This window comes from Anabrus simplex, chromosome 2 (assembly GCF_040414725.1).
Source record: "Anabrus simplex isolate iqAnaSimp1 chromosome 2, ASM4041472v1, whole genome shotgun sequence".
NCBI classification, from domain to species: domain Eukaryota; kingdom Metazoa; phylum Arthropoda; class Insecta; order Orthoptera; family Tettigoniidae; genus Anabrus; species Anabrus simplex.
Window position 1 is genome coordinate 542,066,308 of NC_090266.1, and position 25,342 is coordinate 542,091,649.

Here is a 25,342-nt window from a genome sequence, read left to right on the forward strand (position 1 = left end):
ATAATTTATTGTACGGCCTTGGAATCTAATAAAAATGTTGAAGTTTAATACTGTTGCAAGTAAGTTTACTTTTATTTAGATAATATTTAAAACATTTTTACTTACTCAATGACCGCATTAGAAGAATAAAAACTTGTTGAAAATTGAGTTGATTTCCAAATAAATTTTGAAAGCTTTGAAAAATAACTTTCAGTTCTATTTATTTTTTCTGGTTTGTAAAATGGAAGCTGTTTGAACTAGATATATATTTATCCTCCCCTCCATCCATTGTCACTGTCATATTTTTGGCATGAGTAATCATCAATTAAAATACCGTGTTTTTTTAGAAATATTTGTATTTCAAATGATTCTAATTTTACAGCATAACAACCACCTTTATGAAAAACATGCATAAGAAAATTATACATTATTTTACGTATATTTGAGTTCATTTCAAGTTCAATTTTGCACTATTTTCTTTATGTGAACACACTGAAGAATTATTGTCATTGTTTTAACCAAATATTGTACAATATCATCTGGAAATAATAGCTCCCAGGTTTCAATTGGAGTTTTTTAACATTCCTGGCTAAACCTTTAGGCCCTGGAAGGCGTGTTACAATATTATGACCTGGTCCACGACCAGTCCTTGCGAATGTTGGGTGCGCACTCCATTCTGTCTCACCGTGCTTGCCTGTCAAATTCAGTTCAGAAACATCAGCACCGCATCCGTCATCACCAGATAGCTCACTATCTGTATCATGGTCACTAACCTGAAGATTGTCAGTTTCACCTTCATCACTGTATGGCTGCTGCCTGGAAGCATCTTCTGCTGCCTCATCAACTTCTTCCAATAGGCATCCTACTGCTTTGTCTCTGTCTTTCACAAATGCAGTTATTCTTTCACTTTCTTCCTTTTCAACACTCTCTATCAATAATTGGATCCTTTCCTCTTCAGCAGGATCCATATTGAGATGTATATGCACACGAAACTAAACGAATCTAGTAAAACACAGCCGGGCGCGTACTGGTCACAATGACACAAGTTACACTAACGGGCGCACCGGTGTAAAAGACCGCAGACTGACTCGACCATCAACCTCTCTGTCTACATGGCGACTGAGGAGGGGCCACCCTATCAGGTGGCTAGATGATCCCTTGGGGGAGATAGTCTGGAGGAGGGGAGGCATAGCTGACCTTCAGACGGATTACTTGTCCAAACCTTTTAGAGGTCGGTCGTTTAGACCGCTACATGCCCGATTAAAGTTAAAAATTAGGAAACACGTGTTTTTTTGTTTTCAGAAAATCCCAACAGGAGGGGTGGAGAAGGGTGAAAAACGGGTTGAATGCCTTTAATGACGATACTTATATCTCAGAAACTGAAGATACTACAGACCTGAAAATTGGTATTTGGGATCTCCATTAAAAATAAAGAAACATGTATTTTTTTGTTTTAGGAAAATCCAGTTAATGGGAGGTTGAAAAGGTGGGTGAATTTTTAAAATGAGTTTATCTATATCTCAAAACTGAAAGTTTATAGATGGAAAAATTGGTATTTGGAATCTTCTTTAAAAATAAAGCAAAACGTATTATTTTGTTTCTGGAAAATCCCAATAGGAGGGGTGAAAAGGGGTGAAAAAGGGGTTGAATGCCCTTAATGAGGATACTTATATCTCAGAAACTGAAGATATTACAGACCTGAAAATTGTTATTTGGGATCTCCTATAAAAATAAAGAAACATGTATTATTTTGTTTTTGGGAAATCCAATTAATGGGGGGGGGGGGGTGAAAGGGGGTGAATTTTTAAAATGAGTGTATCTATATCTCAAAACATTTAAAGTTTACAGATGTAAAAATTGGTGTTTAGACTCTCCTTTAAAAATAGACACACACATATTTTTTTGTTTTTGGAAAATCCCAATAGGAAGGGTGAAAAAGGGTGAAAAAGGGGTTGAATGTGTTTAATGAGGATACTTATATCTCAGAAACTGAAGATATTACGGGCCTGAAAATTGGTATTTGGGATCCCTTTAAAAATAAAGAAACACATACTTTTTGTTTTAGGAAAATCCAATTAATGGGGATGACAGGGGGCGGGGGTGAATTTTAAAATGAGTGTATTTATATCTCAAACCTTTTAAATTGTACAGATGTAAAAATTGGTATATGTAATCCCTATTAAAAATAAAGAAACACAAACTTTTTGTTTTCGGAAAATCCCAATAGGAGGGATTAAAAAGGGTGAAAAGTGGGTTGAATGGCTTTAATGAGGATACTTATATCTCAGAAACTGAAGATATTACAGACCTGAAAATTGATATTTGGGATCTCCTATAAAAATAAAGAAACATGTATTTTTTTGTTTTTGGAAAATCCAATTAATGGGGGGATGAAAAGGGGTGAACTTTTAAAATGAGTGTATTTATATCTCAAAACTTTTAAAGTGTACAGATGTAAAAATTGGTATATATAATCCCCATTAAAAATAAAGAAACACATATTTTTTGTTTTCGGAAAATCCCAATAGGTTGGGTGAAATAGGGTGTAACGAGGGTTGAATGCCTTAATAGGGGATACTTATATCTCAGAAACAGAAAATATTCCAGACCTGAAAATTGGTATTTGGGATCGCCTTTTAAAATAAAGAAACACGTATTATTTGTTTTTGGAAAATCCAATTAATGGGGGTTAAACAGGAGTGACAAATCGGGGTGAATTTTTAGAAAGACTATATCTACAGTATATCTCAGAAACATAAAATGTTACAAAAGTGAAAATTGGTGTTTGGAATCTCCTGTAAAAGTAAAGAAACAGAGGTGATTTGTTTTTGGAAAGTCCACTTAAGGGGAACTAAAAAGGGGGTGAAATTTTAAAATGAGCATTTATACAGAAACTTAACATGTTACCGAAATGAAAAATACCATTTTTATCTCTGTTAAAAGTAAAGAAACATGCACTTTAGGTTTTCTGAAAAACCACTTGGGTGCAGAGGTAAAAGAGACAGAAAATGGGGTTAAATACTTTTAATTAAGATACTGATATCTAAAAAGCTGAAGGTGTTACAGACGTGAAATAAAGGAATACGTAATTTTTTGTTTTCAGAAATCCACCTAAAGGAGGGAGGTAAATTGAAAAATTAGTTGAATTATTTGTATGCGGATACTATTATCATAAAAATGAAAGATTTTGCAGAAGTGAAAATTGGTATTTGGAATCTGGTTTAAAATTAAAGAAACACATATTCTTGGAAAATCCAATGAGGGTTGGGGGGGGTTGAAGGATTTGAAAAAATAATTGAATTAATTGTATGAGAATATTTGCATCTAACAAAAACTAAAGATGTTACAGACGTGAAAATTGGTATTTGGATCTCCTTTAAAAACAAAGGAAAAAGCGTTTTGGGGGGAAATCCCCATGGGGGCGGGGTGAAAAGGAGTTGAATTCCTTTTATGAGGACACATATCTCAAAAACTGAAGATGTTAGAGTCGTGATGATTGGTATTTAGAAGATGCTTTACTATTAAAGAAACAAGTATTCTTAACGGGAAATTCACAATAAGGAAGGGGAGTGTGAAAGGAAGTGAGCAAAGTGAATTATTTTTATGGGGGATACTTATATCTCAGAACTGAATGTAACAGACGTGAACATTGTTATTTGGAATCTCCTTTAAACATAAGGAAACACGCCTTCTTTTTTTACCAGCAGTGGGGTGAAAAATTAGTTGTTACCAATTGATTTTACTGTTCATAATGTACTTATTCTGATTATAAACTGATCATTTTTAATATTTCCTGGGTTCGTTTTCAAGAACCATCTTTTCCTTTGGAGAACATAAAGTTAGATTACAGTCGATTCTCCTGGCATATAAATAAAAATGTAAACACATTTGAAATAAACGATAGGAATGATAATGACCGTGCAATTGTTCACCTCTATAATACGGTCAATAATGCACGGATGTATATCATTCGTGTCGCCAGAAATCTCGTGTACTTTCCTACGCGCGACGATGGTGCTGGTCACATTGTCAATAATGTCAAAAATGACAATGGCTGCGGATGTAATTTACGGCCAAGTAGCGGTCTTGCATTTTGTTAGTGGGTTCCAGACCATCACTAATAATAATAATAATAATAATAATAATAATAATAATAATAATAATAATAATAATAATATTCTGGACCGTCGTCAAAATGTGCGGAAATGGGTCCTGGCCGGGTAATGACTGCAATTACAGTCCGGCCGCGGGTTCAGTACCGCCAAGGCACCCAAGACGACACCACGCCGTATTTCCTCAAGGATTTGATCCATATTAAAAATGTTTATAGGAAAGGATGGCAAAGATTTAGGGACCCAACTGACCGGGTGGAGTACCTGGACCTAGCCCGGGAAGTACAAAATCGATTGCTGGAAATAAAGATTGGAAAATGGGAGGAACTTTGCCATAATCTCTCAGAAAACGAGTCAGATCACAATTTTGGCGGATTTTCTCAGAAAACAATTTAGATCGGGAATTTCGGCGGATCATACATAAAACATTAAGCATTCAATTATAAATTTCATTATAATACCGTAGCGTAGCATGGGTATCTTGCTAGTTATGTTATACAGGAAGTATAGTTTAAGACATCCCACTTCTGTTCACAGGCCGTGGGAATCCCCAAGCAGGTGCCATGTGACTTGTTTCAAGCCTGGCGTGATAAGAAGTGTTGGTAGGTAAGGCAGCAGGATATGAGCTGTGTCGCTCAGTTCGTTAGTAATGATTGGACTTTTAAGGTGTGTTGTAAGGGTATTATCATGATGGTTAAGTACACTACAGCACAGAGAATACTTTTGATAGAGTGTTATTTGCATAAGAAGAAGAAACCAGTTAAAAGGTGCCTAGGAAAATTCTGTAGACAGTTTCCCAATTCTATAGTACCATCAAAATGTTGTGTGCATCAACGCGTTCACAAGTGGTGTTTTACTGATTCCGCAACTAATAAGAAAAAACAGTGAAGGTGAACAGCTCTTACACAAGAGAACTTAGAAGATATACAGACAAGATTGCAAGCCACTCCACATAAGTCACTTTGGAGATCAGCTCAGGAAACGGGTATTTCACATTCATCAGCAAATAATGCAAAAAATTTATTACATTTATGATCTTACCAGAGTCATTCAGTCCATGACATGCACCACCTCAGGATGAGGACACGAGTTTACTAAGCCTACAGATTTCATTGCACAATTACTTCCAACTTATATTCACAACATTCTCGAACCATTTTTTGCAGAACTGACTGAAGAAAAAAAAGTACAGCTATTTCCAGCAGGATGGTGCGATGGCTCATATGGCACATAGCTCTTTGCGATGTTTGCAGGAAGTGTTCGATGATGATCAGATCATCAGTAAAGACTTGTGGCCCCCTCATTCACCTGATTTAAGCACCTGTGGCTTTTATCTATGGGGAAATCACAAAGGGAAAGTTTACAGGAATAATCTTTGAACTGCAGAGGAATTAAAAATCAAAATTAGGAACAATTGTGTTCAATCAGTTTCCATGAACTGCAAAGTGTATTTCAAAATCTCATTACTAAATGCGAAGTTTGCATCGCAGCCCAGGGAGATCACTTTCAACATCTTCTGTAAATACTAGAGTTAATTTATTTATTTATTTATTTATTTATTTATTTATTTATTTATTTATTTGTTTATCCTGAGCATGTATATAGCTGATGAGTTCATGAGTTTAGTTCTGTTTAGTTTCTACAAACAAAATTATGCCTATTCTTCGAGACAAATAGGAAAAGTCCTCTCAGTTTTAATTACTGTGTTTATGGGGTGAAAGTTCCTTTTGGGGATCATTGTAAATACTTAGGTGTTAATATGAGGAAAGATTCATTGGGGTGATCACATAAATATGATTGTCAATAAAGGGTACAGATCTCTGCACTTGGTTATGAGGTTATTTAGGGGTTGTAGTAAGGATGTAAAGGAGAGAGCATATAAGTCTCTGGTAAGACCCCAACTAGAGTATGGTTCCAGTGAATGGGACCCTCACCAGGATTACTTGATTCAAGAACTGGAAAAAATCCAAAGAAAAGCAGCTTGATTTGTTCTGGGTTATTTCTGACAAAAGAGTAGTATTACAGAAATGTTGCAAAGTTTGGGCTGGCAAGACTTAGGAGTAAGGAGATGAGCTGCTTGATTAAGTGGTATGTAAGAAACACGATGAAATTCGTAAATTGTACTAAGTGGTATGTTCCAAGCTGTCAGTGGAGAGATGGCGTGGAATGATATCAGTAGACGAATATGTTTGAGTGATGTCTTTAAAAGTAGGAAAGATCACAATATGAAGGTAAAGCTGGAATTCAAGAGGACAAATTGGGGCAAATATTAATTTATAGGAAGGGGAGTGAGGGATCAGAATAACTTACAAAGTGAGATGTTCAATGAATTTCCAATTTCTTTGCGATCATTTAAGAAAAGGCTAGGAAAACAACAGATAGGGAATCTGCCACCTGGGTGACTGCCCTAAATGCAGATATTGATTGATTGATTGATTGATTGATTGATTGATTGATTGGTTGATTAATTGATTGATTGATTGATTGATTGATTGATTGATTGATTGATTGATTGATTGATTGATTGATTGATTGATTACTACGTGTGCTCACCATTGCAGGTACTGCACTTGCTGTCACCGCTTTTCTGCGCTCCTATGCCCTGGTACCCTGCGATGAAGTCTTAAAATATACTCCGTGAATTAAAAGACTCTGCCTGCCTGACCGCACCCTCTACCCCATGAAATATTCTTCATAAGAATTCTATGTATTTATAAGGATCAGTCAAATGAAAATGGGTTACCTGCCAAGTATAACAGAACATTTCATACCTCAAAAGTAATCACCAGAACTGATAAGACAGTCAGTCTGATTCTTGCAAATCCATTTCATGGTCATCTAGACCCACAAATCACACTTATCAGCCATAATACAGTATAAACTCTTGAATGATCTGTTATTGATTAACTATTAATGTGTAAGACTATTTCATTTTCTAGATATATTTAAGGATGTTGTGATCAAGGTGACAGCACTAAATCTTCTTTCATTTTAGATTCAGTTTCCTCATTACCCTGGAGATCAGTCATGATCTGCTATTGATTAACTATTAATGTGACCGGGCGAGTTGGCCGTGCGCGTAGAGGCGTGCGGCTGTGAGCTTGCATCCGGGAGATAGTAGGTTCGAATCCCACTATCGGCAGCCCTGAAGATGGTTTTCTGTGGTTTCCCATTTTCCCACCAGGCAAATGCTGGGGCTGTACCTTAATTAAGGCAACGGCCGCTTCCTTCCAACTCCTAGGCCTTTCCCATCCCATCGTCGCCATAAGACCTATCTGTGTCGGAGCGACGTAAAGCCCCTAGCAAAAAAAAAAACTATTAATGTGTAAGACTATTTCAATTTGTAGATCTATTTAAGGATGTTGTGATCAAGGTGACAGAACTTAATCTTCTTTCATTTTAGATTCAGTTTCCTCATTACCCTGGAGACCAGTCATTTTTTCAGTGTGATAGAGTTACTACAAGTGTTGAAGAGGCTAAACATGTTGCCGCAGAGCATGCATTAAAGAAAATGAATGAACTCCTTCTCACACATAAGGGTAAGAGACATATTGCATTATATTTTAGATTTGAGTGTGTAATATTTCCCTTTTCCACACTCCTCTTATTTTAATATTTCCACTTACACTTGCAGTTGTAGTTGGAACCTTTCTCATGAGCAACTGTACCAACTCTGTATATGCATGCTACCCCATTGTTCCTTCCTTCCTTCCTTCCTTCCTTCTGTGCATGGCTGCAATATTAGGTGGTTTTCTAATTAATTTATTTGGCTGGATGATTGTAGTTTGCTTTTCATGGTCTCACAATCTCACAAAACAGCTTGCAACTCTTCATCATTTACTGAGGTCTGGCCAAGGATAGTGTGTGTAATAGCATTTGCTCACCATTCACCCACCAGTAATCTTCAACTTCATTACAAAAATTACACCACTCCAGCCATATCTCATGAAATGTAATTCAGCGTGGCTCCAAGCTAACTAATAACCTGAGTCGCAACTTGGTCTTCGCTATGACATTTGCTTTTCATGTTATCCATAGCTTTATATGAAACAGTTTATAACAACGTCTAAAAACAGTAAACTGTAGAATCAACAGCTAGCTGGCTGGCTGGATGGATAGTTAACTGACCGGACGACTTGGAATCTCACACAGCAATACAAGGGAAGGTTCTGTTCACTCAGATAGCAAGAGCTTGACTATACCACTTGATCCCTAAGTCAGTTGCTTTTTCCATCCATTTTCCATGTCAACTTCGTGCTACTCCTTAAGTTATAATTTTGAAGTAAGATCTTTATAACTTAGATATCAGTTATGGATCACACTCCAGAACATATCTTTGCTGTTAGTCCAATATTTTGGACTGATACAACCTGAGAACTTATATACCTGAGTATTGATAATGATCTCACAGTCTCACAAAACACACTGTATCTCCTCATCATCTACTGAGGTTTGGCTAAGGATAGTGTGAAATAACAACAACCAAGCAAGTGGCTGCATGGTGTGGGTCATGTAGCTGTTAGCTTGCATTTACTAGATATTGGGATTGAACCCCCACTGTTGGCAGCCCTGAAGATTGTTTTCCATGGTCTCCCATTTTCACACCAGTCAAATGCTGGACTGTACCATAATTATGGCCATGGTCACTTTCTTCCCAGTCCTAGCACTTCCCAATCCCACCATCACCATAAGACCTATCTACATCAGTGGGACATTAAGCAAACTGAAATAATAATAATGATAATGATAATGATAATGATAATAATAATAATAATAATAATAATAATAATAATAATAATAATAATAATAATAATAATAATAATAATAATAATAATAATAATAATAATAATAATAATAATAATTCAGCCTGTTCCCCTATCAGCACGTCCCAGGTGGCAGATCGGGAAGCTCGCTGGACTTGTCCGGAGGGTTTGAGGGAAATAAAATACCTCTCGTGGACCAAAACCAGGCACAGCTCGCCAACATCTTCAGTAACCTCTGAAGCTCACTACTTCAGTTGCAACCATGACACCGACATAGATCGATGTCCCCAATACTTTCAACTTGATAGCATGATGGAATCAACCTACAATATAACTACCCCAGGTCCTAGTAGACATACTAGTTTTTCTCGGTCATCGGATTCAGGGGGACTGAGAACACCATGCAGGAATGTATCGGAGCTTCCCAAATCTCTTCGCCCAAAATGCAAAACTTTCTTTGGTAGTCTAAACATTAACACACTTTGGAAAACTGGGAAGTTAAAACAATTAACAGACATGTTAGATAACTTAAACATCCAAATTTTAGCACTTCAGGAAACCAGATACATGGATGAAAATCATTTTGACTCAGGAAATTATAGAATTTACAAAGGCAAGCCAGCAATCTCCCTTCATAAGAGACCATTACAATTTGGCTCAGGATTCGCTGTAAGAAGAAACATTGTAAACTTAGTACTTAACTTTTCTTCGCCTTCTGAAAGAATTTCAATACTATCCATTAAATCAGGAAACAAAGCTTATACATTACTTAATGCGCATGCATCCACCAATAACTACAATCAAAAAGATCCACAAATGGTGGAAGACTTCTGGGAACTGCTAGAAGAAACTACAGCCACAATTCCAAATCATCACATAAAAATTTTCTTAGGAGATTTCAATGCCCAAATTGGTAGAGAAAAGAAATTCAGGACCATTGTAGGACTATACCCAGCACACAATAGAACTAATAACAATGGAGAAAGATTAATTGATTTTTGCAAAAATTTTGATCTCAAATTAATGTCAACATATTTCCGCGCACTTCCACACAAGAAAACGACCTGGAGATCCCCAAATTTTCACTTGGGAGAATTTCAACTAGATCATTAGCTATTTCCAAGAAAAATCAAAAAGAAATTATGAATGTTAAAGTTAAAACAGGGATCATTGACTCCGACCACCATCTATCCTTAATCAAGGTCAAATTTCAACCACCGGGCGAGTTGGCCGTGCGCATAGAGGCGCGCGGCTGTGAGCTTGCATCCGGGAGATAGTAGGTTCGAATCCCACTATCGGCAGCCCTGAAGATGGTTTTCCGTGGTTTCCCATTTTCACACCAGGCAAATGCTGGGGCTGTACCTTAATTAAGGCCACGGCCACTTCCTTCCAACTCCTAGGCCTTTCCTATCCCATCGTCGCCATAAGACCTATCTGTGTCGGTGCGACGTAAATCCCCTAGCAAAAAAAAAAAAAAATTTCAACCAAACAGGTTCGAACCCAAAATAACAAAAAACCTGCGTGTCGATCCAGAATTTCTTAAACAGAACACTAGTACTTTCCTTGAAAGTATTCCTATTCACAATCCTTCGAACTGGTTAGAACTCAAAGACATACTTTTGAAGGCTTCTCGAAATGTTGGCACACCACCCAGGAAACGCAAATATAGGTGGTGGAAGGCAACCAGTGACAAGGCCATAAACTTTAGAACTAAAGCCTGGTAGAATTGGAATTCTCATAAAACTGAACAAACCTGGCAGGAATTTACCAAAATACAGTAACAAACATAAAAAATTTATCAGGTCTGAAAAACGCAAATACGAACACTACAGATTGGCAGAAATTGAACAAGATTTTACATAAAACAATACACAAAACTTCTACAAAACTTTCAGAGAAGAATTATCAAATTATCAGGCACCTGGTCTTTGTTTCAAACGCCCAGATGGGACATTGGAAATGAATAATCAAGAGAACTGCAAACTTCTAGCAGTTTATTTCCAGGATCTTTTAAACTGTGAATCCCCTAAAGAACAACTCACCTTTGAAAAACCCTTATCTAATCAAGATTCAGAACCCCCAACACTGGAAGAAGTCAAAGAAATAATCGTTGGACTCAAAAATAACAAAGCCCCGGGGGAAGATGGTATAATTGCCGAAATGCTGAAGATAGGAGGTGACAGCGTAGCCTGGAAAATCCACTCAATTCTTGAGAATATCTGGATCACTGAAGAAATCCCGGAAGATTGGAAATGTGCGCTAATCCATCCACTACACAAGAAAGGGGATAAAACGAACATCAATAATTATAGAGGAATTAGCTTGATACCAGTTGCTTACAGAATTTTTTCTAAAGCCCTGCTCACTAGACTTGAGAAACAAACAGACCATCTAATTGGTGAACACCAGGCAGGTTTCCGAAAAGGAAGATCTTGAACAGAACAAATCCTTAATCTCAAAACTATCCTCCAAATGCACAAAACCAGACAAACAGTCATTACTTTTGTAGATTTCAGAAAAGCATATGACTCTATAGACCATCAAACGCTTTTCAGTACTCTAGAAGAATCTCAAGTGGATAAGAAAACAAGAGAATTAATCAAACAAACATTAACTGGCACTACTTCAAAAGTTAAATTCCTAGGCAAAATATTTGAGCCTTTTTCTCTAAATACCGGGGTCTGTCAAGGGGATGGTTTATCGCCGTTACTGTTTAACTTGGTACTTCAGAAAGTAATCAGGACCTGGGCAAAGGAAACTAAAGGAATAACCCTTGGAAGACTACGTAAAGACAGAATTCACGTGCAATGTCTGGCCTTTGCTGATGACATAGCAATCCTTTCTAACAATAGGCATGAAGCAATTCATTCCATTGAAAAACTACATGAAATTGTCATCAAAACGAGACTTCAAATTTCGTATGAGAAAACTCAGTACATGGAAGAAGCCTCACGATACTTAGATGGACAACCTATGATAACTAAATTCGACAAAATTGTTCAAGTGAACCAATTTAAATATTTGGGAGAAATTATTCAGCCCTCTGGTTTAAACTGCGAAACAAATAAAGAAAGAATTTCCAAATTACAGAAAGCATACAGGATCACTTGGAACAGGTATAATAAAAAAATCAATATCTCTGAATGCAAAACTTAGACACTATAATACAGTGATCAAACCTGAAGCATTATATGCCTCAGAAACCTTAATCATTGGTGGCGGATCTTTAACCAAAGACATTGAAAAACAAGAAAGGAAAATTTTATGAAATTTTTTTGACCCAGTTCATATAGATGGCATATGCAGAAAAAAATCATCCCAGGAGATATATTGTCATTCTGAAAAAATTTCTCACACTTTTTGGAAAAGACAATTGAAATTTTATGGACACATTATCAGAATGAACACTAACAGGCTAACTAAAAGAATTCTCAACCTGGCCCTTTCGTCTAAAACCAAGAACAGCTGGCTTCGTGAAATTGAAACAGATCTCCAGGAAATCAACATCTCAGAAAACATTGTACAGGACAGATGTAAATTCAGAACCAAAATCGACAATCACCACTTTAAAGACAAACCCAACACCAGAGCTACTATAACTTGGACAGAAGAACGAAGGAAGAAGCTCAGCGAGAGGATGAAGAGATTTTGGGAGGAAAAGAAGGCCAACACATCAGCTAAGCAAGTTCAACCATGCTCCTGAGTAGGACATAATGATGTAAATATAAATTTAAAAAATTGTTCTGGGGTTTCTGTGGTACACAGAGTTGAAAGAAGGTACAGGCATGAATGGGTGGATATAGAAAGGATGGAAGATTAATTTAAAACTTTAAAAATTTGTGATTATATTTCTTCCTTTTAGCTTTTGTTACTTTTCAAAATTTAAACATTACACTTTGCTAAGAAAATAACAATTAATCAGGTACAAGGCCTAGCTCATGAGCTTGAGTAACAATATTAGAAAAATCAACAACAGTTTAACAACATGAGCTTGAAGCTTGATTGGTTACCAATTTAACAAAAGCACCATTGCTCCCTTCAATACATACTCAAGGAGACTGAGCTCCGAATTTTATACCAGTAGGATAAGTGTCTTTGCTCTATGCAATTACTTCCTAGGACACTATCCTCCAAAATTACAAGTTCCAGGCCTATTAAGGCACCTACCTACATTTAACAAAACCAAACAGTGGCCTTTGTCTTAATCACTCAACAGTCTGATTTTCCGAGACACAAAATGAAAAAAAAAAAAAAAAAAAATGAAAAAAAAAAAAATAGAAGTTGACTTTAACAGGGATAACAAGTACCCATTCTATGTGGCCTTATTTAAAAACAAAAGGTTAAAGTTACTGGCCAAAAATCAAAATGTTAGGAGGTGAACTCCTGCACTCCTTTGGAATTCACCAGGACATCATTAAAATGTTATGTGGGCTTATGACCCGATGTTACAGAGGCTAAGCCTATGCTACAGAGGTCACTAGATGAAGAGAAATTTTTTAGTTACAAAATTACTAGATCATTTCAGTTTTACGAAAACATAGTCACCTCAATACCAAGTTGAAGGGGAATACAAGAGGGCACCACTCTTTATTCTGTTAGTTAAGAATAGAAGTCCTCAGACTTATTTGAAATTTACATTTAAAGTTTGAAATTTACATTAGTGAAGAATTTTAAAGCCTTCTCCTCGAACTAGCTTTCTGAGACTATTACATGTTTAAGGAAAATCTGCCATTACCTTGAGCTGGTGGGCCTTCCGGAGACGAACAAGGCAGCCCCTCCTTCTTCCACTAGGAACACACTCTAAATATCTTTGACTGGAGCAATCACAAAGACAATATGGCCTCAACGGACCCAACTTTTGTAGCGGAGAGGAAGGTTCCAGATTTCTCTGGGCTGAAACCCTGACACCACCCCCACCCCAATATTCATTGGACAATCAAATAAATATAAAAAACTTTGATTGGTTACTTAAATAAATGTACAAAATTTCTTATTGGCTGAAATACTAAGTTGGCGGGAAGAGATACAAGTGTTGATAATAACATATCCAAAAAGACGCACATGAGATGCTGCCAGTTGGTATAATTTTTTAAAATTTACATGTATTTACAAATTAAACACACCCATAACCTTAATCTTGTTGGCACAAACAAAACACTCACAGCACAAACAGCCATTTAAAAAAACTGCCTGACACTTCAATATGGTGACTGCACCTACTGCATGTCACGAGTCACAAGTATATTCTTGCTACACTACAACTTTACTGAATAATAACTCACTTAACAGTAACTAACTTCACCGTCAAGATCATCTCTTTACATAGGTATCCTGGCCAGGCTTCCAGAAAGATACATTACAAGCAATACCTTCTAGAAAACTCGAGAATGCATAATACATAGATTATAATGTACAGAATATTCTCCATTGTTCTTGTGTCTATTACCATTCTGGAAGTTAAGAATAAGTTATAATATTAATTTACAGGTATTTCATTAAATGTACTGATATGAATATTTATATATACCACATGTATCATGACATAACCTCACAAACAGCGCGATCATATCGTATGTACATATGATGCAATAATAATAATAATAATAATAATAATAATAATAATAATAATAATAATAATACAATAAATGGATCTAACACTTCATAGCTATACATACAAGCAATAATAATAATAATAATAATAATAATAATAATAATAATAATAATAATAATAATAATAATAATAATAATAATAATAATTCGAGCTCGATACTTGTATTATTTACCCATGGGTGAGAGAATATTGTTTTCAAGTTATAAGTTTTTATTGCACTTGCGTCAATATCCCTCCTATAACTTGAAACGATTTCCACACTTTGTCACACTGGTGGACTTTGCCTTGGACGTAGATTGTATCTTCTTTCTTCCTCGATGTCGCTGGATGTGCTCTCCTCCTCTTGACCAGCATGTGCCATATCGGGGGCCGGGGTTGCCTTGCAGCCAGCCTCTTCCTCGATGACAGTCGTTGTGTTCTCCTCACGATGACCAGATGGTGCTGTGTCATCTCTCCTCTCCTCCAGGATTACTTTGTATGCACAGCAGTTGGGTGACCCGCCGTAAGTCCGATGCGTGGACCTTGACAGGAGGGTTGGTCTTCAGTAAGTAGACCCCATGGCCCACCTGCAGCTAAAGAAGAGACGTTTAATTGTGTCTAACAGCACTAAACCTACTCCGAATATGGTGGTAGATGAAACTAGTGATAACGAATATGATGATGATGTCTCTGGAGAACATTTTGTGGAAATTTGTCCCAATGAACCCGACAACATTCCTCAACCTCCTGTCTCTTTCAAGGAAGTTCTTGGACCTAAACATGCCCTACCGTCTGATTCTCCGCCCATATCATACTTCAGTTTACTTTTCACTTACCGTACTCTCTGCTAAACCTTCTAGTCACATATAGTCCTCTATCATTACCTAAATGCCGGTCTCCGCGGGCAAGTGTAGCGTGCCTGCCTCTCACCCGGAGATCATGGGTTCGATTCCCGCCCAGGTCAAGAATTTTCGCCTGGTCCTGAGGGTTGGTTTGAGGTTCATTCAATCTAAGTGATCCTAAGTGATTGCAATTGAGGAGATACCTGAGGGTGAGAGGGCGACCCCGGTCTGGAAAACCAAGAATAATTACTGAGAGGATCCGTCTCACTGACCGTGATTCACCTCGTAAACTGCAGGTACCGAACTAAGCAGCGGTCGCTTAGTAGGTCAAAGCAAATCACGGCTTGAGAGCTATACATTTCTTAATTTCGTAAATTCTGTTGTATTGTAAAATTATTTTTCTAATATATAGGCCTACTACAACCGAAAACGAAAAACTATTTTTTCTGAAAACAAAAACTATAATATCAACCACTATTTTTTTACTTATTTAATAATTCAGAATTATTTTAATACTGTGTTGTCCGCACGTAGAAAATTTGTTGTCAGTATTTGCCAAACATCGATACATACACGCGAATTTTATCGGTGAGTAAAATTGTCTTGTTTTTACTAATGACATGTGCTTGAATTTTTATTTTTTACGTTTTTATTTTTCTCGTTCAAATTAGTTATTCTATAGAATTGTATTTAGAAATACATTATACATAATTACGTATATTCTTTTTATCGTAACTTATTTTTTAAAAATAGATATTGAGAGAGAAAGTGCGAAAATATTTTTCTCTTCCTAAAAGTAAACGTTATCGACAACTATAAATCAACAATAAAACGTCTTTGACCCTTTAAATCACTCCAGACCAGTTTCTTATTCTACGTTGTCGATATGTAGAGACTTTCACGCCGGTATTTGCTATACACCGGTAGATATACGCGAATTTTAAAATACATGCATTTCCACTGAAAATGGCCTGGCCTCTTCCAGCTGATGAGGAGCGGCCGACCAGATCGGCTCTTGGCTCCAAGAGGGTTAAGTGCCTTTTCCGAAAACAAAATGTACGTGTTCCTGTATTTTTTAAAGGACTTCAAAATACCAAGTTTCATGTCTGTAACATGTTCAGTTTTTGACATATACTGTAGATATACTGATACTCATTTTCAAAATAGGCACTTTTCAATTCTTTTCAACCCCTTAAGTGGATTTTCCGAAAACAAGAAAGTACGTGTTTCTTTATTTTTAAAGGAGATTCAAAGTACAGTACCAACTTTCACGTCTGTAACATATTCAGTTTTTGATATTTAAGTATCCTGATAAAATGAATTAAAATTATTTTCCCTCTTTTCCACCCCATCTCCCTTTAAGTGGACTTTCCGAAAACCAAAAATATGTGTTCCTTTATTTTTAAAGGAGATTCAAATACCAAATTTCACATCTGTAACATCTTCAGTTTCTGAGATATAAGTATCCTCTTAAACAGAATTTAACTCCTTCTTTACTTATTTTCACCCCCCCCCCCCAAAGTCGATTTTACGAAAACAAAAAATACGTGTTTATTTTTAAAGGAGACTCCAAATACCAAGTTTCACGTCTGTAACATCTTTATCTTTTAGAGATATAAGTATCCTCATACAAATAATTCAACGAATATTTCAATTCTTTTCCCCCGTAAGTGGATTTCCGAAAACAAAAGACGTTACAGACGTTACGTTGATTTATTTTTAATGTAGATTCCAAATACCAATTTTCACGTCTGTAACATCTTCTTTTTTTGAGATATAAGAATCCTCACAAAAAGAATTCAACTCCTTTTTCACACCAACCCCGTTAAGTTGATGCCCCCCTCCACCAATAAGTGTTTCTTTATTTTTAAAGGAGATTCCAAAGACCAATTTTCAAGTCTATAACCATCACTTTTTGAGATATAAGTATCCACATAAAAAGAATTCAATTTTTTCACTTCCTTTCACCCTCCCTCCTTAAGTGAATTTTCCGAAAACAGAAAATACGTGTTTATTTATAAAGGAGCTTCTAATACAAATTATCATGACTGTAACATCTTCAGTTTTCGGTATGTGTGTCCTCATAAAAGGAATTCAATTCCTTTTCATCCCCTCCCCCTAGTTTAATTTCCCCCTAAAATATACGTTTCTTTATTTTAAAGGAGATAACAAATACCAATTTTCACGTCTGTATCAACTTTAGTTTTCATGAGATATAAGTATCCTCATACAAATAATTCAATAAATTTTTCAATTCTTTCATCCCCTTAATTGGATTTTTCGAAATCAAAGGAATATGTGTTACTTTACTTTTAAAGGGGATTCCAAACACCAATTTTCATCTCTGCAACATCTACATTTTTTGAGATATAAGTAGACTCATTCAAATTATTTAACTAATTTTCAATTTTTTCATCCCACCTAAGTGGATTTTCCGAAAACAAAAAAATATGCATTTCTTTATGAGATTCCAATCACCAATTTTTATGTCTGTAACGTCTTCCGTTTTTGAGATATCAGTCAGTATCCTAATACAAAGAATTCAACCCACTTTTCCTTCCAATCTACCATCCCCTCCCCAAGTGGTCTTTACGAAAACAAAAAATACGTGTTTCTTATTTTTGAAAGGGATTAAAAATACCAATTTTCACTTCTGTAACATGTAAAATGTTTGAGATATGCTGTAGATATGCTCATTCAAAAAATTCACCCCCTTTTTGTTCGTCTTAAGTGGATTTTCCAAAACATTATCTGCTGTATTTTACAGGAGATTCCAAGTACCAGTTTTCAAGTCTGTATCATGTTAAGTGTCTGAGATACATTGTAGGCCTAGATATATTTTTTTAAATTTCACCCTGGTTGTCACTCCCGTTCATTCCCTATTCATTGGATTTTTCAAAAACAAAAAATACGTGTTTATTTTTAAAGGAGATTCCAAATACCAATTTTCATGTCTGTAACATCTCCAGTTTTTGAAATATAACTATCCTCATAAAAGGTATTCAATAAATTTTCCCCCTTTTTCATACCCTTAATGGGATTTTGCAAAAACAAATAAAACACGTGTTTCCTTATTTTTGAAGGAGATTCTAAGTACCAAGTTTCACGTCTGTAAACTTTTAAGTTTTTGTGATATAGATATCCTCATTTAAAAATTTCTCCCAGCTTTTCACCCCCTTAGCAGCAAAAAAAATAAATGTTTCTTTATTTTTAAAGGAGATTCTAAATACCAAATTGTACGTCTGTAAACTTTTAAAGTTTTGATATATAGATACAATAATTTTTAAAATTTCTAAAATATTACCCACTTGTCACTCCTGTTTAACCCCCATTAATTCGATTTTCCAAAAACAAATACCTAAGTACATGTTTCTTTATTTTGAAAGGAGATTCAAAATACCAATTTTCAGGTCTGTAATATCTTCAGTTTCTGAGATATAAGTATCCTCATTAAAAGCATTCACCCACTTTTTCATCCTTTTTAACCCCTCCTAGTGGGATTTTCTGAAAACAAAAAAATATATCTTTCTTTATTTTCAAAGGAGCTTCTAAATACCAATTTTTATATCTGTAAACTTTTAAAGTTATGAGATATAGATACACTCATTGTAAAAAGTCACCCCGCTTTTCACCCCCTTAACAACGGAATATCCAAAAATCCTCCCTTAGCAAGCACCTGTATTGTAATATAAATGTATCCTCAAAATTTAATTTCTTGATGTCCAGTAGTTTTGGCTTAGCGATGATGAGTCAATCAGTCAGTCAGTCAGTCAGGACAAGTTATTTTATATATATAGATATTCAGCAGTCGGATAGCATATCCAAGATTAAAACATAGCTTCAGCAACATAAAGCATGATTTAGAGGTTCTCATGAAGGTAAACAAAGGCCCCGTTCTCGACGTTACAGGAAGTTGCTTCATTCACCTGGATCAGATCTTTAACTCCTATTCAAACCTGAACAAAATCTCAGAAAAAAAAATCCTTTGATTTTTTAATTAAAGTCTTTAGGTGTGTTGATCTTCCGAATAGACGTTCAAAATTCTGTGTGATACATAATAATCTATCATGTTACAAAACCACACCACACTGTTCATAAGACCCGCCTTAAACTCTGCCCCTCTTCCCACCCCTTCCTTCTCCACACCACTCCCACTCCCTCCCTCTCCCCTCTCCTCTACAGCCAAAATCTGCCTCACAGCACTCCACATGCTAGCATGTTAGTCCGCACCTCCGTTTCACAGGTTAAACATCTCAGCACGATGTCCAAGATGAGCCACATATACCGTATTCACATACACCATTAGCTTGTCCAGGCCCATTAACCTGTTCTGTGGGCGATGCGGTGAGATCCGCGGCTACAAGTCGCTTGCTCGGAGGGGAACGTGGATATATCCGCCGATTCAAATTATTATTTTTTCTCATTTGCCTGCCTGCAGATGTTTATTCCCTTCTCAGCAGCGTATTCTGGATGAGTCTGCCCTCTGATGTGAAATTTTTCAACTAAATTATCCCAATACCAATGTGTCATCCATTAGTTGCGTCCTAAAGAACGCAGCATACGTCCGGGCAAGAACGACCTAAGGCCTAATAGCTTCGTGCAGAAGCTTTAGCTCATCGCCTAATCGTCCCTTGGGTGCTATAATATTGCTGTAGAAGGGATTTCTAGAGATTATGATACTGAACAGACCTCTCTAATGACATTTGAGAACTGTGACCTGATTTATTATCCCCAGTCTTGAGTTCTTCCTTCACGACTGGAGTGTCTTTTTACCGCGAGTTACACAACGTTTATTATCATACGATCTGTAATACAGGCCCAGTTCATTATTTCCATCCAAACTGCAGAGACCAGGGTTCTATTCGTTCCTTTTTCTCACATTTTTACGCTATATCTATAACGAATTACCGGCCCGCACTGTTAGAGGAGGATGACTTGCGGGTCATGATAAATGTAACCGCTACTACAGTGGTTACACAAAACAAAGCACTAAACACAATAAAGGGGGAGAAGGTGCCTTTACGCAGTACAAAAAAACTTCACACACAGTTGAACATCAGTTGGAACTACGCGGATCTCCGCCAACAACAACATACGTAAATATCAGTAGGGCCAACTAGTGGATAATAAACCAGGAAGTGGAAGGAGCTAGGACTTACAGAGGGCATGGACATGGCTTAAATTGCAGATTGCGAAATGATCAACCGTGATCCTTAAATTTGAAAAATATTATTTACAAATAGGTTTTTACAAATACATTCCGAACAAAATCCGCCAACTTGCAACTTACGAACTCTATTCTCTGTGGTACACATAACTTAGAGGTTCTTTGATAATATCTTCGCACAAGTTCAAAATTTCAAACCAACTATACATCTAGTTACAAATCCAGTTGTACAATGCAATTTACAGTGAAATAAACGTACTCTCCAAAACTCTAGCACATAACAAGTGACACTGAACTACCAGAGGCAAACCGCAAGGTAAATACATTAAACTACAATCTACATATTTAGTGAAACAAGAAATGGGAATGCCTCGAAAACAAACAGGCAAGCCCAGCTGAAAAGCTAAGGCGTCATAAATAATTAATTTGGCGAATCTAGGTTAGGCTAGGGCAGACTCCTATACGAAATAGCAACCGAACATTACGGAAATTTTAGCCGGAACGGAATTCAAGAGTGCTTACCCGAAGGTGGCCCATCCCGGTAGCGAGGCGTCGCACACGACGTAAATCTTCGGACAGACTAAGGCAGACCAGGCCAAGACAAGACGACGAAATGCTGCCTCGCACTCTATATAAGGGTAAACCCTGGCCTTGGAGTAGCCAATCAGAATGCATGAGTCCGCCTATCCCCACCTAGGTTCACCAATCACAACTCCTACTTTCAGTCGCGAACTTTGAACAAGTTTCTCGAATACGCACGTTCACGAATCTTCCATTTCCAGAATAGTTAGAAATTGCCTTCTAGAACACATAAGCAACAAAAGGCAACACACCCAGTTCAAAAATTCATGTAACCATTTACTAGATATTTCCAGTAAGTACAGAACTGAAATCAACTAACAAATACATGTTACAAATATTACACTGTACAGGTTAGGTCGTTACAAATAAAACATATTACCACACATTACAAATAAAGTCTTCAATAAACATTTTCCACTTCCACTACATTGTTCACCTGTGACAATAAATTAAATGTTGGAATTTAGTGGGGAGAATAGTGATATTAGTGAAGTAAGTTCTGCTGAAGGGGAATTTGTAAGTGACAGGAACTTACCTGGAATAAGTACTGCAGGCTCGAATGCACAGGGTTCGGGCGTACCTGATGAGAATGTTCAGCAGTCGCAAAAGAGACAACACGTGTTCGATTCCAGTTCAAGTAGCGATCATGACAGTGAGAGTTGTGACAATAATTACAATCCAACCATTGCAAGTTCTTCGTCAACTTATACTGAAAATGGACAAAGCAAGTCCCGCTTTGATCCAAAATTCCATCGTGATGTAAAGGGAGAGTTTTTAGATAAAACAAAACTGAGCAAATATATTTCAATTACTTTTTTATGTCGAGATATGCCGGAACATAGCTGAACGGACAAAAAATGCCGAGCAGGAAATCGCATATAAAACCCAGTTTAGTAAGATGAAACGAAGGAGTCGAGATCAAGACCGTGTCCGAACAAATAAGGATGAAATAAAGCTTCTTATGGCTATAGTGTTGCTGCAGGGGATCGTACAGAAACCGAAATTAGGACACTCTATTTCTCGCAATCGCTTGTTCACTACGCCTACTTTCTAGGAGCTGATGACACAGCAGAGATTTTTCTCGCCGGACTGAGTGGCGTAGACGGTTGAGGCGCTGGCCAGCCTTCTGACGCCAACTTGGCATGTTCCATTCTGGCTCAGACCAGCGGTATTTGAAAGTGATCAAATACGTCGCCCTCTTGTCGGTAGATTTACTGGCATAATAAAGTACTCCTGCGGGACTAAATTCTGGCACCTCAGTCTCCGAAAACCGTAAAAGTAGTTAGTGGCACGTAAACCCAATAACATTATTATTATTGTTATTATTCTTATTATTATATTATTTTCCTCCACAACTTTTTACATATCTCTGATAATGAGGTGAATAATGGTCACCTTCCCAAAAAATACAAGATAAATCTAGTATATGACCACCTGTTAGCAAAATTTTCGGAAGCTTATACCCCTGATGGCAAAGTGCCAATTGATGAGAACCTCTTGCTATGGAAAGGGTGGCTAGGGTGGAAAGTTTTCATACGAAGAAAACGATCGTGTTTCGGAATAGAATCATATAAATTATGCGAAGCCGAGACAGGTTATATAACATGATCTGCTTCCGTGTGTATCATAATGGACAGCTGTAAAAGACATAACACTGTGAAGACTGTAAATACTGTAAATATACCTGTATTGTAGTGTAATGTAGTCGGTGTGTGCCACTTATGAATTGTAGGTAGGCTATGTAAACTTGAACCCTCGAAAGCGCTAACCAATATAACAGAAAATTTCGTGAGTTTTATAATTTATTCCATTGCAAATCTTTTAAGTACATATAAATTTTGTAAATCTACAATTTACATATGCAGAAACATTTACTTCCAGGCAGAGATTGATAGTAAACTGCCTAAAATATTCAGGTAAAAGTTACTGTATAAACGAAAACCAGAGCTTTGCTATTAAGAAGAAGCAATCTCGATATCAGTGTGAAAGTACTTAGTATGTTTTTGCACAAAGTATTGAAAAATTAAAATAATCGAATTTTTCAACAATAAAATACATTATATTCAAGTAAATATTTCTCTTAGGGTCCTTCAACAGTTCATTTTAATCTAAGATTGTTTTTAATCAAGTAATTAAATATTTTCTTCAATCAGGGAATTCGCTCCTCACCTGGGAGTGAGCTGTTGTGTACCGAGCTCCCCGCTTAAGGGGTCAAACTTTAAAACTTATTCCTCTTTTGCTTTGGTTTCTCTTCAGGCTTCTTTAATCTTCCCGACTGGACTGAGAAATTTTAGATCACCTTTATTACGCCCAAAAGAGAAGAACGGAAGAACAAACATTTACCGTATTTATACAACACTGTTTTATACTAAACAATTTTATACATGTCTTGGTGTAAATTTTAACGAGTGTAGGAAGTCTTTCAAAGACAATGTGCTTCATGAGATATACAAATGTATAGTTCCACAAGTTCCATTACACAAGCAATGTGTTATCGACTAAATTTCTGTTCTTACTTGGACGGCATTTGAATAACAAGTGGTTTTAATGAATTGATAAATAATCACTAAAGATTTTAATAGCGTTGCCAAATGACGTGTGATGATTTGGGTATTTGTAGGTAAACAAATCAGCAAGATCAGATTATTATGTATTTGCTACGAGTGTATCACTTTAATCTTAACACACAGTAAAAAGAAACTTCTAAAGACTTTCACACGTTCAGAGCATAACAATAAAAAGGTTGAAGGTAGAGCTAAGCATGTTGAAACTTTTAATCAATGTATTTATTTGGTGAAATATAGTGTATGAATATGTGTGTCCCTATATGTCAGCACGGCAATTTTAATTGATATGTACTTGCTCAATTTGTGTGATTTAGGCTGATGATGACATTTGTATATGTCAAAACCAGTACCACTATTGAATAAATGTAGTAGATAACATACAACTTGTAATTTGTATTGAAAAGGTTGAACCTTACTAAAGCTTCTCTCTGTAATCTCAGTTCAATACGGAAAAACAATGAAGTTTATATCTTTGGATAACGAAGCTCACCAAGCAAAATTCAAGGCATATAAATATAGGAACATTAAAATCAAAATTGCAAAATTGGACAAGGACATTAATTTTTTGAAACAGTGCATAAATCATAATCTAACATCTAATTTCCTCAAAGTGAATATAAAAAGACACCAAAACTCACCACAACACAAGAACACTCAAAATAAAGTTAATAGGATATGGATTAGGAACGAAATCAAAATCTTGTACGAGAAAAATCTTTTCTAAATAACCAACTATATGTGACACACCTTGAGGCAGCGTGCCTCCTCTTAAAACCCCAATGGAAAATTTTCCTTGGACCGGTTAATAGAAAATTGTTCGAAGCATTAGCTCAAAAACAGCTCATATTAGACAAGAAGCTCAATACACTTAAGGCTAATGCGACGGAAAATAGGAGTACTAAAGGAACAACTAAGAATCAAAAAATCGTAATCATTTAGACAACTTGATTGAGAAATTCTACCCTCCCATTATAAATTTGTTGAAAACAGCATTAACAGAGCAGAACAATATGATACGGTACTAGAAAAAGGTCCGAAGCAAAACTGGCCGAACACGAACATAATCAATGCCACCACCAAATTGGTCATAGAGTCAGAAGAAGCTGTTAATAAAATATCCGCAGAAATACAAGATGAGGTTAGATTCGATATTAGGAGAAAACTGAATAAAATCCATACAACAAAACGAAATTCATTACCCACCATAAACTATAAAGAACAAGAATATTTTGTAGTACGGAAACATGTAGTAAATATCAAAATTAAAGACGAGAACCTTATTGTCACTAGAGCAGATAAAGGGAATACGACCGTAATAATGAAATAAACAGGTTACATTGTAAAAACTGAAGAATTTTTCAGTAAGAGCTCTTTTTCGGTGATTAAGAAAGAACCGACCCAACAGATACAACATCTCTTAAAATCAACCCTAAAACATGTCATTATTATTTACAGAACAAGGAAAGACAAGTCCAACAATTATGAACCCCGGAGAGCCAGTAGCGAAAGCTTTGCCCAAAATCCATAAGATCGGCTTCCTCATACGCCCCATCGTCAATTACAGGCCAAGCCCATTGTATAAATTAATGCAAATTATCCAGACATTTCTAAGAAAGAATTATAATTTTCTGTCGAATAAATCAGTAAAAAAATACCATTGAATTAATTTAAAAAATAGATAGCTTCGAAATACAACCTATCCACTTGTTACATTCTTTCGATATAACGAACATGTATCTG

At 36.3% G+C, this 25,342-nt stretch overlaps 1 protein-coding gene across 1 annotated transcript in view; it reads left to right on the plus strand.

Moving 5' to 3' along the window:
• Window positions 1-25,342, plus strand: part of LOC136863591 (probable RNA-binding protein 46) — a 290,814-nt gene that overhangs the window by 200,830 nt on the left and 64,642 nt on the right. Inside the window, exon 6 of the mRNA XM_067139969.2 lies at window positions 7,495-7,630. Coding sequence (XP_066996070.2) covers window positions 7,495-7,630 — 136 coding nt within the window. The remainder of the gene's footprint in view (window positions 1-7,494; window positions 7,631-25,342) is intronic.